At 41.4% G+C, this 15,221-nt stretch overlaps 1 protein-coding gene across 1 annotated transcript in view; it reads right to left on the bottom strand.

The window, feature by feature from the left end:
* LOC129859547 (low-density lipoprotein receptor-related protein 1B-like) overlaps positions 1 to 15,221 on the bottom strand; it is a 201,690-nt gene that overhangs the window by 142,397 nt on the left and 44,072 nt on the right. The window contains exon 2 of the mRNA XM_055929439.1: positions 13,860 to 13,997. Within this exon, the coding sequence (XP_055785414.1) occupies positions 13,860 to 13,997 (138 nt within the window). The remainder of the gene's footprint in view (positions 1 to 13,859; positions 13,998 to 15,221) is intronic.

The following is a 15,221-nucleotide window of genomic DNA, read 5'->3' as shown; positions in this document are numbered from 1 at the left end:
ACCCCATACACTATACAACACCCCCTAAACAATACACAGACCCTAAACTAGACAAAACACACAAACTTCCCATTTCACACCCTGACCTAACTAAACTAATAAAGAAAACAAAGAATACTAAGGCCAGGGCGTGACAATTCCTCTGTCACCTGACCCGTGACCACCTGTTCACCTTCACTGTCAGTCATCCTACCTATCTAGCTACCCATACAGATTCCACTAATCTTTCAATTTGAATATGTAAATATGTTTTAGATGTGATCAATTAAAACAACGCTTTTGATGCAAGTTTTCACTTTACTCTGCAAGACATGAAATATCACTTGTATGTACTCATTATTTTATTTACTGATTGTTGCACTTTTGTAGGTTACTGGCACATACTCTTCAACATCCTAGACGTGTCGGCCTACAACGCGTTTGTGGTGTGGATGGAGGTGAATCCAGGCTGGAAGCAGGGGAAATTCTTCAAGACGAGACTATTCCTAGAAGAGTTGGGGAAAGCCATGGTGGCACCCCTCATTCAAAAGGTGCCAACACCTTCCTCGAACACCATCCTCGGCTGGATTGGTGAGAGATATACAAGGGCCAGAAGCAAGATCATCGATCGCCAGAGACAGAAGAGACAAAAGGAAGCCGTGCAATCTGTGTGCACCAAGAGATGTCAAAACGAGCATTATGTGCCATAAATGCAGTGCATATATTTGTAAGGCACATGCAACAACCACCACGTATTGTCCAACATGTGCATGAGAACACACAAAATATAACCACCATTGATTGACAGATTGTAAAAAAATATTTGTTTTTGTTATTGTTAGTAATACTGTTATTGTTACTGTTGTTCTTTAATGTGTTCAGACATAAATTTTGTAATATGGTAACGTTTTCATGTGTAGTTTTGGGCCTATGTCCTTTCTTTACTAATAAAATCATACCAGTCAGTTTTGAGTAGGAACACAACAGATGTTATTTTGTGCCACTATTTAAAAATTTGAAATGGTTTCAAAACAAATGTCCTTGTTAAACTTTGACACAAAGTAGTCTGTGGTAAATCGCACAATATGTTTCATCTGAGTATTTGTTATACTCAAAATAATCCTTACATTCTGCTTTTTTTTTTAAACTCTCAAACCAATTGTATGAGCTCAGGTCAATGAGGCCTACAGGCCATAAATAGCAAATAGAAGTTCAAAATGTGTAATGTTCACAAGAAGTTAAGTTGATCAAAAGATCTAACACAACATTAGGTGATACAATATGTGTATTATGGATTTATAATCAGCTATAATGAGGCGGTCATTTTGGACCGGGAACACAGAATTAATTAGCATGAAACGTACACAACAGGAGGGTTAACTCACTGATCTCTTATGATTAGTTGCTAATGTCCCATCTGCTAATGTCATCATCAGACCATAAATAAGCCACTCATGCCAACAGAGTGGAGCTAACACACTTTTGTATCCAAACACAGTGTTTGTGCAGTATACTCTTTTAAGAGACTGTTTAGGGCCCATAGACTTAAGGAATAACTTAAAGACAATGCAGTTTAGGGCCCATAGACTTAAGGAGTAACTTAAAGACAATGCATTCCCATCCCTTTACAGAACTTACAATTTGGCTTATTTAACTATTATTCACATTATAGCAGATAATTGGTCCATCTGGATGTATTTGCTATAACGTCTTATGCTCTAACGATCTAACGATACAGCATAAAGCAGTAAACAAACTTCGACGTGTCATCTTTCTTCTATGTGTCATGCCTTAACAAAATAGATGTGCTTATTTTCCTTCGGCTCACTTCTCTACACGACAGGATCCATTAAGGGCTCTGTCTGTAGCATCACTGACTCTTTAAATTGGCAGTTTATTCTGTGTCTTTTAATAAAACGGCAGTTTATTCTGTCTTTGTGCGTTCCTATTCGTAACTCTATTCTGTGAATGCAGTATTTATTCAACTGCTTTGTATTCATCAGAGGAGAAACCGGGTGAGAAAACAGGGAAAAGTGGGCAGAGCGGAATACTGTAGTTGATTATTTCCACTGGGAGATGAAAGAGTTCACAGTGAGGCTTTTTATAAATCTCTTTTCTGCAACACCTGCAATGTTTTTTTGTTGTGTTTTAAGTGTTTCACAGAACAAGTAAGACATATGGCAGCCTTCGAGGTTAAGTTGTAAAACGTTGTATACTTTGTAGGCATTGTACAATAGCCATAGCTGTTTATGGAAACATTTATCATAGCTTCCTGCAATTATTGCATCATTCTGCTTAACAAAGTCAGAGTGAGTTCTTGCTAAAGACATTTCCTTGAAAGAAGTAGCCTAGTCCTAAAAATAGTCCTCAGTATCATGAATATGGTAATGTGATTGCAGTGTCATAGCACATGATGAATCATTCAAACGATCAAAGACGCTGTTCAGGTTTGTAGAACAGTCTTTTACACTAAGGTTGATTGAGGACTCTTTAGCCTTGTTCACACCGCAGGCCTTAACGCTCAAATCCGTTTTGTTTTTCAAATCAGTTTTGGAATACTGACTGTTCAAACAGCAATTTACAAGTGACCACATCGGATTTGTGTGTTTTCAGACAGCAGTCATTTGCTAACTTGACTACACGTGTTGTCATAGTTACTATGGGTGTGTGCACAGTGGTGTAGGCTGATTGGTGGTGGTGCTTGTGCTTCCTATCACTCAGAAGTTATGTAGCAAGCTAAGGTGACAACAATGGCTGCCATGGACGTTTCCCAGTTACTTTGAATGTTCAACATCATAGTGTAAGAACACGTGTAAAAGCCTCAAAGGATAAAATTATCCAACTTTCAAAACAAGTCCTTTTTGGCTAGCCACAGGAGCCAACTAGCTAGCTAGGTAGCTGTTTAGCTTTCTAGCGCATTCATAACTGTGTTTGTGAACAATAAACTAGCTATTTAGCTACCACAAACTGACAGAGTAGCTAAAAAGCAACAAGATATGCCAAATAACAGTATAAAAACCACTTGAGGGCAAATATATCAGTTTTTACCGTTCAGACAAGACGCATGAATAGGAATCAGATTTGTATCCGATTTCAAACCACCTACGAAGATGGTTTGAAATATGTCTTGAAATATCCAATTACATGTGCTTTTTGGCAGTTCAGACTGCAGGATTGGATTTGAATCACTTAAACTGCCAGTATGAGCAAGGCTTTATTGTAACGAAGGAATTCAATTCAGATGTTTTGCTGCTATATATAGAAATTTAAACATTATGATTGATCCATAAGGTAGACATATTGTCAACATACATGAACTATACAAAATAAAGAATCAAAAAATGATGTGAACAAAATAAAAGTTGTTCTTTGTCCCTCTTGAGCCACCGTAGCAACAACATAATCAGAAACACTTCCTCAAAATAGTCAGAATTATTCTAAAATATACTACAGTGGCTTGCGAAAGTATTCACCCCCCTTGGCATTTTTCCTATTTTGTTGCATTACAACCTGGAATTAAAATAGATTTTTTGGGGGGTTGTATCATTTGATTTACACAACATGCCTACCACTTTGAAGATGCTAAATAATTTTTATTGCGAAACAAACAAGAAATAACAAAAAACTGGAGCGTGCATAACTATTCACCCTCCCAAAGTCAAAACTTTATAGAGCCACCTTTTGAAGCAATTACAGCTACAAGTCTCTTGGGGTATGTCTCTATAAGCTTGGCACATCTAGTCACTGGGATTTTTGCCCATTCTTCAATGCAAAACTGCTCCAGCTCCTTCAAGTTGGATGTGTTCTACTGGTGTACAGCAATCTTTAAGTCATATGACAGATTCTCAATTGGATTGAGATCTGGGCTTTGACTAGACTATTCCAAGACATTTAAATGTTTCCCCTTAAACCACTCAAGTGTTGCTTTAGCAGTATAATTAGGGTCATTGTCCTGCTGGAAGGTGAATCTCCGTCCCAGTCTCAAATCTCTGGAAGACAGGAAACAGGTATCCCTCAATAATTTCCCTGTATTTAGCGCCATCCATCATTCCTACAATTCTGACCAGTTTCCCAGTCCCTGACGATTAAAAACATCCCCACAGCATGATGATGCCACCACCATGCTTCCCTGTGGGGATGATGTTCTCGGGGTGATGAGAGGTGCTGGGTTTGAGCCAGACATAGTGTTTTCCTTGATAGACAAAAAGCTACAAACAAGTAATTTTTAAAATTTCACTTCACCAATTTGGACTATTTTGTGTATGTCCATTACATGAAATCCAAATAAAAATATATTTAAATTACAGGTTGTAATGCAACAAAATATGAAAAATGCCAAGGGGGATGAATACTTTTGCAAGGCACAGCGCATTCGGAAAGTATTCAGACCCCTTGACTTTTCCACATTTTGTTAAGTTACAGCTTTATTCTAAAATAGATTAAATCGTTTTTTTCCCCTCATCAATCTACACACAATACCCCATAATGACAAAGCAAAAACAGGTAAAACATTTTTTTGCTAACTTAAATATCACATTTACATAAGTATTCAGACCCTTTACTCAGTACTTTGTTGAAGCCCCTTTGGCAGTGATTACAGCCTCGAGTCTTCTTGGGTACAAGCTTGGCACACCTGTATTTGGGGAGTTTCCCCCATTCTTCTCTGCAGATCCTCTTAAGCTCTGTCAGGTTTGATGGGGAGCGTCTCTGCACAGGTCTTTTCCGGTCTCTCCAGAGCTGTTCGATCGGGTTCAAGATGTTCGATTGGCCACTTAAGGACATTCAGAGACTTGTCCCGAAGCCACTTCTGCTTTATCTTGGCTGTGTTCTTAGGGTTGTTGTCCTGTTGGAAGGTGAACCTTTGCCCCAGTCTGAGGTCTTGAGCACTTTGGAGCAGGTTTTCCTCGAGGATCTCTCTGTACTTTGCTCTGTTCATCTTTGCCTCGATCCTGACTAGTCTCCCTATCCCTGCCATTGAAAAACATCCCCACAGCATGATGCTGCCATTACCAAGCTTCACTGTAGGTATGGTGCCAAGTTTCCTCCAGACGTGACGCTTAGAATTCAGGACAAAGAGTTCAATCTTGGTTTCATCAGACCAGAGAATCTTGTTTGTCATGGTCTGACAGTCCTTTAGGTGCCTTTTGGCAAACTTAAAGCGGGCTGCCACTTACTGATGAGTGGCATCCGTCATTTAAGTATGATAGAGGCCACTGTCTTCTTGGGGCTCTTCAATGCTGCAGACTGTCAGACTGTACATAATCCTGTCTTAGATCTCTACGGACAATTCCTTCGACCTCATGACTTGGTTTCTGCTCTGACATGCACTGTCAACTGTGGGACCTTATATAGACAGGTGTGTGCCTTTCCAAATCATGTGCAATAAATTGAATTTATCACAGGCATTCACCAATCAAGTCATAAAAACATCAAGGATGATCAATGGAAACAGGATCCACCTGAGTTCAATTTCGAGTCTCATAGTAAAGGGTCTGAATACTTATGTAAATAAAGTATTTCTGTTTTTAATTTTGAATAAATGTGCACAAATTTCAAAAAACCTGTTTTCGCTTTGTCTTCGTGGTGTATTGATGAGGCAAAAAATGTATACAATCAATTTTAGAATTAGCCTGCAACATAACAAAATGTGGAAAAAGTCAAGGGGTCTGAATACTTTCCAAATGCACTGTATACAAAAGTATGTGGACACCCCTTCATATTAGTGGATTTGGCTATTTCAGCCACACCCATTGCTGACAGGTGTAGACAATCGAGCACACAGCCATGCAATCTCCATAGACAAACATTGGCAGCAGAATGGCCTTACTGAAGAGCTCAGGGACTTTCAACGTGGATGCCTGTTTTCCAATAAGTCAATTCGTCAAATGTCTTCCCTCCTAGAGCTGCCCCGGTCAACTGTAAGTCCTGTTATTGTGGAAATGTCTAGGAGCACTAACGGCTCAGCCGCAAAGTGGTAAGCCACACAAGCTCACAGAATGGGACTGCTGAAGCGCGTAGTGTGTAAAAATCGGCTGTCCTTGGTTGCAACACTCAGTTCCGAGTTCCAGACTACCTCTGGAAGCAACGTCAGCACAATAACTGTTAGTCGGAAGCTTCATGAAGTGGACATGAATGAGCAGCCACACACAAGCCTAAGATCATCATTTGCAATGCCAAGTGTCGGCTGAGGTAGTGTAAATCTCGCCGCCATTGGAAATGCATACTCTAGAGCAGTTATTCCCAAACTGGCTGCCAGTAAGTTACCGTAAAAAGAACCGGGCATTTCTGTACAGTGCAGGTTGCAAAGGGAGGAAATATAGCTTTCGTAACCTGACTTAGTCGACAGTATTATGTGTTTTTTTGCAAACCAAAGAGATATTGTTTTGTTTGCCATTATACTACAAGACTACAGTCAGTGATTTCCACTATTATTGTGGTGGTAATGCAATGTATTGCACAAACAGCATCTTCAAATTTCATATATACATTTGGGTTGTGAAGCTGTTGTTTACAATGGGTTATTAAGTTTCTAGATTGAAATTGCTATGTAATAACACGTTTTCCTCCATAATCATGCATGCCAATTGAAAAACACAGTGCTTGTCATTTGGCATAGCGATCACAATAAATATATTCAAAACTATGTACAACCATAACATTAGTGTACTAAATGCTTATTCCTCCTGGACTGCAGCTATTGGGTTACAGTCTAAAGTAAGACACCACAGACAATTAAATACAACATGAAAGGGAATTCTGGCTCTCTAAAGGAGTGGTTTCTCTAGGACAGGTATTCCCCCCAGGGGTACGCGCAATGCCATCAGGGGTACGCCAAATAAAAATGTAATTCCCATAAAAAATATGTTTCACATTTTCAAACAGTCCATTTATATTTTCCAACGGGGCTATACATTTGGGTGAGGTTTTTTTCTTGCCTGAGTAGCCTCGTTTCACTGCCAAAAATAAAATTAAACCATATAGCGAAATAACAACACAATGTCCAATACAGGTAGCCAAGCCAAATAATTGACATCCAATCACATTAACCGCTACTCTCTTGCAGGAATTCCACTAACGGTCCATATGTAGTCAAACGTTTGCTCGAAAATAGATAAATGGTTAAAAAAAGTAAGGCCCGCGTCCATAGAGACACATACCAGCTCTACTGGTAGTACTAGTACTATCAGCAGTACTGCACCTACACCTGTCGATGAGAACATCCAACGCTAGCATCAGTAATTCTACATTTGTTGTTAGCCCAGCTAGCATGAACACTGACAGTTGTGAATCTGATACAGCCGAAGAGCTACTGCCCCCTTACCCGGGAAAGAACCAAACACCAGACAGGGACGTTGGACCATCGAAGAGGAGAAAATAAGATGCGAGTAGTGCCTTTCCTCAGCCACGGTGTGTTATATGTGCAAAAGTACTATCTCACAACTCGATGAAACCTTCACTCTTGCGCAGACATTCAGAAACAAAACATGCCAATTTGAAAAATTAAGGCACGGGAGTTTTTTGAGCGAGGATTAAGACGACTTTCAAGTAGTAAGACATGTATAAAAGCAACAGATACCATCAATAAGAAGGGGCTCGAAGCGTCTTATATGGTGAGCTACCGAGTGGCTAGGGCAGGCAAGCACCATACTATTGTGGAGGACTTAATTCTTCCTGCTGCCGTGGATATAGCTGGGACAATGCTGGAGGAAAAGGCAAAAAAAAAACTATACAGACAATTCCTTCATCAAACAACACTGTTTCACGACACATCAGTGACATGGCAGGGGATGTTTTGAAACAATTATTGCTTCGCATACAAGCCAGTGACAGCTGGATGAGTCAACAGACGTGGCGTCAACAGACGTGGCGGGCCTGGCACAGCTGCTGGTATATGGCCATTACGTTTATGGGGGGTCAATTAAGGAAGGCAAACCACTGGAAACCAGGACAACAGGAGAGGATTTCTTAATATTACTGGACAGCTTTGTGACATTAAATGGACTTTGGTGGTCAAGATGTGTTAGTATCTGTACTGATGGCGCAAAAGCCATGACAGGGAGACATAGTGGAGTGGTAACGCACGTGCAAGCAGTTGCTCCCGACGCCACTTGGGTACACTGCATCATCCAACGAGAGGCTCTTGCTGCCAAAGGAATGCCTGACAGCTTGAAAGACGGTTTGGACACCACAGTGAAAATGGTTAACTTTGTTCAAGCAAGGCCCCTTAACTCTTGTGTATTTTCTGCACTATGCAATGATATGGGCAAGCAACCATGTAACGCCTTTACAACATACAGAAGTGCACTGGTTATCAAGGGGCAAATTATTGACAAATTTTTTTTTATTGAGAGACAAGCTTAAAGTTTTTACTGACCATCATTTTGACTTCTCTGACCCCTTGCATGATGACGAGTTTCTCACACGACTGGCCTATCTGGGTGATGTTTTTTCTTGCCTGAATGATCTGAATCTAGGATTACAGGGACTCTCCGCAACTATATTCAATGTATGGGACAAAACTGAGGCTATGATTAAGAAGTTGGAGCTCTTCTCTGAACAACACACAGGTCTTTCCATCATTGTATGATTTTTTGTGTGCAAATGAACTCAAGCTTAGGGACAATGTCAAATGTGATATATATCGAAGCACCTGAGTGAGTTGGGTGCGCAATTACGCAGGTACTTTCCCGAAACGGATGACACAAACATTTGGATTCCTTATCCCTTTCATGCCCTGCCTCCAGTCCACTTACTGATATCTGAACAAGACAGCCTCTTTGAAATTGCAACAAGTGGTTCTGTGAAAATGTTATTTAATCAGAAGCCACTGACAGATTTCTGGATAGGGCTGCGCTCAGAGTATACTGCCTTCGCAAATCGCGCTGTTAAGATACTGATGCCCTTTGCAACCACGTACCGATGTGAGAGTGGATTCTCGGCCCCCTAGCATGAAAACTAAATACAGGCATATATTGTGTGTGGAAAATTATTTAAGACTGAGACTCTCTCCAATACAACCCAACATTGCAGAGTTATGTGCATCCTTTCAAGCACACACTTCTCATTAACCCGTGGTGAGTTATTCACAATTTTCAATGAACAAATAAAGTTTTATATGTAAGATGGCTAAATAAAGAGCAAATTATTGATTATTATAATATTTTTATTTGTGCCCTGGTCCTATAAGAGCTCTCTGTCACTTGCCACGAGCCGGGTCGTGACAAAAACTCACATTCATTCTTATGTTTAATACATTTATCGTATAGTGTGTGTGTGGCAGGCTTACAATGATGGCAAAAAACAGAGTGCGCTGACCCTGGTGCTAGAGGGGGTGTGCAGCTGGAGGTTGAATGTTTGAAGTGGTATGGGACTATAAAAAGTTTGGGAACCGCTGCTCTAGAGGGATGAATCATGCTTCACCATCTGGCAGTGAGACGGACGAATCTGGGTTTTGCGGATGCCAGGAGAATACCTGCCCGAATGCATAGTGCCAACTGTAAAGTTTGCTGGAGGAGAAATAATGTTTTTTCATGGTTCTGGCTTAGTTCTTAGTCCTTAGTTCCAGTGAAGGTAAATCTACAACATACAATGACATTCTAGACGATTCTCTGCTTCCAACTTTGTGGCAACAGTTTGGGGAAGGCCCTTTCCTGTTTCAGCATGACAATGCCCCCGTGAACAAAGCGAGGTCCATACAGAAATGGTTTGTCGAGATCGGTCTAGAAGAACTTGACTGGCCTGCACAGAGCCCTAACCTCAACCCCATCGATCACCTTTGGGATGAACTGGAACGCCGACTGCGAGCCAGGCCTAATCGCCCAACATCAGTGCCTGACCTTACTAATGCTCTTGTGGCTGAATGGAAGTAAGTCCCTGCAGCAATGTTCCAACATCCAGTGGAAAGGTTTCCCAGAAGAGGGGAGGCTGTTATAGCAGCAAAGTGGGGACCAACTCCATATAAATGCCCAGGATTTTGGAATGAGATGTTCGACAAGCAGGTGTCCACATACTTCTGGTCGTGTAGAGTAGATCAAGAAATCTGTCGTTCATTTTGAAGTTTTTGCAGAGGAGTTGCGCAATTTTATAGCGAAGATGTTTGGTGCCGTATTTCTCAAGTGAAAAAATGTGCATGAAAACACTTCATGTTCCCACTGCTACTAGGAGTGGTACTATTGACCAATCACAGACAAAGGGGCATAGACTTCAGGTTAAGGAACTTCAAATTGCCTCAAGAAAAAAATGTGTGTGCACGAACAGATGAAAAGTTATTTCCCCAATCATCACCAAATTAATTCACCAGTTAACTTTTTTAAAACATTTTAAATGTTTTTTTTGAGCTTACGGCACCTGGTATTTCCAGGGGGTCCCCTGTCACATTACGAACCAGGCCTGATCCTGAACAGCCATGTTCATGGTGGTATGGCCACAAGTGTATTTCTTTACCCCGTTTCCTCCCCAAATTAGATCCCTTGGCTCATTTCTGCAACTCCTCAATGGGCTCGGTAGAGGCGAAGGTCGAGTCACACATCCTGCGAAACATGACCCGCCCGGCCGCCTACTTGTTATCACACTGCTCGCTTAACCCAGATGTCAGCTGCACCAGTGTGTCGGAGGAAACACCGTTTGACTGACGACCGGAGCAGCCCGCAGGCCACCGGCCTTGTCACAAGGAGACGCCAGAGCCTGATGAGCCAAGGAAATCCCCATCGGCCAAACCCTCCGCTACCCCGGATGGCGCTGGGCCAATTGTGTGCTGTCCTATGAGGACCGATCCCCAGACTGTAGTGGCGACTCAGCACTGTGGTCAAATCAAATCAAACTTTATTTGTCACATGCGACGAATACAACAAGTGTAGACTTCACCATGAAATGCTTACTGTACAAGCCCTTAACCAACAGCGCAGTTCAAGAGGTGTTAAGAAAATATTTACCAAGTAGACTAAAATATAAAGTAATAATAAAAAGTAACACAATAAGAAAAACAATAACGAGGCTATATACAGGGGGCACTGGTACGGAGTCAGTGTCTGAAGTGACTACGCATAGATAATAAACAGCGAGCAGCAGCAGTGTACAAAAGGGATGGGGGGGTCAATGTAAATTGCCCCGTTGGCGATTTTATTAATTGTTCAGCAGTCATATGGCTTGGGGGTAGAGGCTGTTGAGGAGCCTTTTGGTCCTAGACTTGGCACTCCGGTACCGCTTGCCGTGCAGTAGCAGAGAAAACAGTCTATAACTTGTGTGACTGGAGTCTCTGACAATTTTCTTGGCTTTTGACCACTGCACCACCCAGCTTACTATTAGGCAACTAATTCATCCTCTGTTTGAATCAAGTAGTTGATGGGATAATTTTGTTGGCTAGTTTTCATACTAACGATAGTGAAACTTTATTCACAACTTATTATTGCTGTCATGAGACATTTATTTCGGAATCTGTATTTGTCACACATTGCGGAGTAGGATGCCATGTTAATGTGTGTACTTTCACTGTATTGCTATTTGGAATGCTTTCCAAGTCTTCACAAATAGTGGTGTGTCATCAACTGTGAAACGAACTCCGATGATGGGGCCTGACCTGTCCAGCTAAGTCACACGCTTTCTGGTGGAGGTGATGGAGGATTCCACAATGGGACAGCTGACCATTCTAGGCAGGGTACTCCTGGAGACTGAGGTTGCACCCTGGTGGGAGGATACCTCCTATGAGGAGAGCACCAAGTCTCTAACGACCATGGACAAGGAGTTCATGCAGGCCCAGCAGATGGTGACCATCTTGTTGAGAGTCTCTGCCATGTCCTGACAAGCCTTTGGGTGGTAACCATTACATGGCCTCAATGCTGTTATTTGTTTAGGTCTAATCACCGATCTCCACATATTTCTCTGCTTCCTCTGATTGTTTTCTACAATGCAGATTATCCACAGGGGGAACATTTGAGAAGGTGAAACTCGTGACTAGTGACTTGCAGGCGCTGAGGCCCAGCATGATGACTCCACAGGAGGCTGCTGAGAGGAAGACGGCTCATAATAATGGCTGAAATGGAGTAAATGGAATGGTATCAAACACATGGAAACCATGTTCGATACCATTCCACAGTTCGTTCCAGCCATTACTATGATCCCGTCCTCCCCAATTAAGGTGTCGATGATCGGGCTGTTGATTGAGGCCTGTGGAATGTTGTCCCACTCCTCTTCAAGGCCTGTGTGAAGTTGCTGGATATTGGCGGGAACTGGAACACGCTGTCATACACATTGATCCAAAGCATCCCAAACATGTGTGGTGAGTATGCAGGCCATGGAAGAACTGGGACATTTTCAGGTTTCCAGGAATTGTATACAGATCCTTGCGACATTGGGCTGGGCATTACCATGCTAAATAATGAGGTGATGGCGGCGGGTGAATGGCATGTCAATGGGCCTCAGGATCTCGTCACGGATCTCTGTGCATTCAAATTGCCATAGCTGAAATGCAATTGTGTTCGTTGTCCGTAGACTTCCCATACCATAACCCCACCGCCACCATGGGACACTCTGTTCACAACGTTAACATCACATGACGCCATATACGGTACAGTTGGAACTGGGATTAATCTGTGAAGTGCACACTTGCCCACCGAAGTCGGTAACGATGCCGAACTAGTCAGGTCAAGAGCCTGGTAAGGACGACGAGCACGCAGATGAGCTTCCCTGAGACGGTTTCTGAAAGTTTGTGCAGAAATTCTTTGGTTGTGCAAACCCAGTTTCATCAGCTGTCCAGTCTCAGATGATCCCGCAGGTGAAGAAGACGGATGTGGAGGTCCTGGGCTGGCATGGTTACACATGGTCTGCGGTTGTCAGGCAAGTTGGACGTACTGCCAAATTCTATAAAACGATGTTGGAGGAGAAAATTAACATTAAATTCTCTGGAAACCGCTCTGGTGGATATTCCTGCAGTCGGTATGCCAATTGCATGCTCCCTCAAAATTTGAGACATCTGTGGCAATGTGTTGCATGACAAAACTCCATATTTTAGAGTGGCCTTTTATTATCCCCAGCACAAGGTGCACCTGTGTAATGATCATGCTGTTTAATCAGCTTCTTGATATGCCCCACCTGTCAGGTGGATTATCTTGGAAAATTAGAAATGCTCACTAACAGGGATGTAAACAAATTAGAGAAATAACATTTTAGAGAAATAAGCTTTTTGGGTGTATGGATTATTTCTGGGATCTTTTATTTCAGCTCATGAAACATGGGACCGAGACCTTACATGTTGCATTTATAGTTTTGTTCAGTATAAATTGTCATGTTTGGATTTATTGTTACAGGGACACTGTGTTATGCTGACGGCAGATAGTTAAAAGAGGAGTGACACGGGTGTGCACTTATCATTTTAATTTAGTTGGTTCGATTAGAATCTTGGTGTGTTTTCCTGCACATTGTTTTCACTAGCAAAGTGCAAAGAAATGTTCATTCAGGTTGGGCGTGAGTTTCTGCTTGAATTATTTTTTTTTTAAGTTTGAGAACTTGTTAGTAAGCTCCTTTGTGTATCAAACATAGTATTTTCTCTTCGAGATTATTTTGAACTGAAGATATATGTAACCACGTTAAGTCTTATTTAGCTGAGAGTCATCTACTTTGTAATGTTTCATGTATTTCATAATTGCATATCGGTGCAAAATAGACACATGTTCATTATAGTCATACTGAGAGGTGATGTAAGGCTAGAATCTAGCCTTACATCACCTCTCAATGCAACAGGCACTGTACGTCTATGGAGGATCTAGCCGCTAGATCCTCCATAGACGTACAGTGCCTGTTGCATTTATTCACATAATAATGGAGTCAGATTGATGAATGTAGTTAATTGTTATATTCACCATAGTTTCGTTCAACTGCACACTCACCTCGACAGTGTACTCCTTCGTCATATCCGTCCTCACAATCTCTCGCTCCATCGCAAAGTTTATTAAAGTGGATGCACCTTTTGCAGCCAATGCACTGCATGTGATTCGGCGGACATCTCACCAACTCAGCTTTTGTACCTAAAATGAGAAGAAAAAATGATGGGTTCAAAATAACAGTCTTGATTTGGTCACCAGCGTGAAGACGATGTAGGCTTATGAGAAGCAGTAAAGTTAATCTATCTTTCCCATGACAAAAAAACACAAAGGTGTATTGGTCTATACATGACTGTTTGTAACTAGACTATTGTGTTGGTGGTACACTTTTACCATCCCCACATGTTCAACCCAGCATTGCTCCAGTCTTGTCAAACATACACCGTGCAGGTTTTCTTTAGAGTTGTTGCTTCATGGTTAACACCCAAGATTTCCCTCTATTGACTTCCCCTGTGGATCCATGCTCCACTTTTATCATCCCAGCAAGAGGAAAATATATCATTTTGAAAATGTGAAGAAAAAAATAGATACAGTACCAGTCAAACGTTTGGACATACATACTCATTTTTCTTTATTTTTACTATTTTATACATTGTAGAATAATAGTGAAGACATCAAAACTATGAAATATGACATATGTGTGTGTAATAGAGATCGACCGATTCATCGGAATGGCCGATTAATTAGTGCGGATTTCAAGTTTTCAAAACAATCGGTAATCGGCATTTTTGGACATCGATTATGACCGATTACATTGCACTCCACGAGGAGACTGCGTGGCACCTGTTATGCAAGTGCAGCAAGGAGACGAGGTAAGGGGCTAGCTAGCATTAAACGTATCTTATAAAAAACAATCAATCTTAACATAATCACTAGTTAACTACACATGGTTGATGATATTACTAGTTTATCTAGCTTGTCCTGCGTTGCATATAATAAATGCGGTGCCTGTTAATAACCTCTTGATGATAGGGTGCAGAATTTTCACTTAGGGAAAAATAGCGTGCGCAATTTCAACTTCGTGCTACTCATCCCCAGAATATAAGATATGCATATAATTAGTAGATTTGGATAGAAAACACTCTGAAGTTTCTAAATTTGTTTGAATCATATCTGTAAGTATAACAGAACTTATATAGCAGTCAAAACCCTGAGGACTAACTTTTTTATTGTTAAGTTCCTCTATGTTCAATGGATTGTTTTGGGCAAACCAGAATTCTAATCAGTAAATGCGCAGTTTCTACTGCTTCCACTGGATGTCGCCATTGTATGGAAAATGGTTAAGGTTTTTTCTTAGTGAGGTGAACAAGATATTGACCCGGAAGTGGAGGGACGTCGTTTGTTTATGTTTGAGATTTGGGCAAGACG

Source organism: Salvelinus fontinalis, chromosome 7 (assembly GCF_029448725.1).
Source record: "Salvelinus fontinalis isolate EN_2023a chromosome 7, ASM2944872v1, whole genome shotgun sequence".
Taxonomy (NCBI): domain Eukaryota; kingdom Metazoa; phylum Chordata; class Actinopteri; order Salmoniformes; family Salmonidae; genus Salvelinus; species Salvelinus fontinalis.
This window is presented reverse-complemented; position numbering and strand designations above follow the sequence as displayed.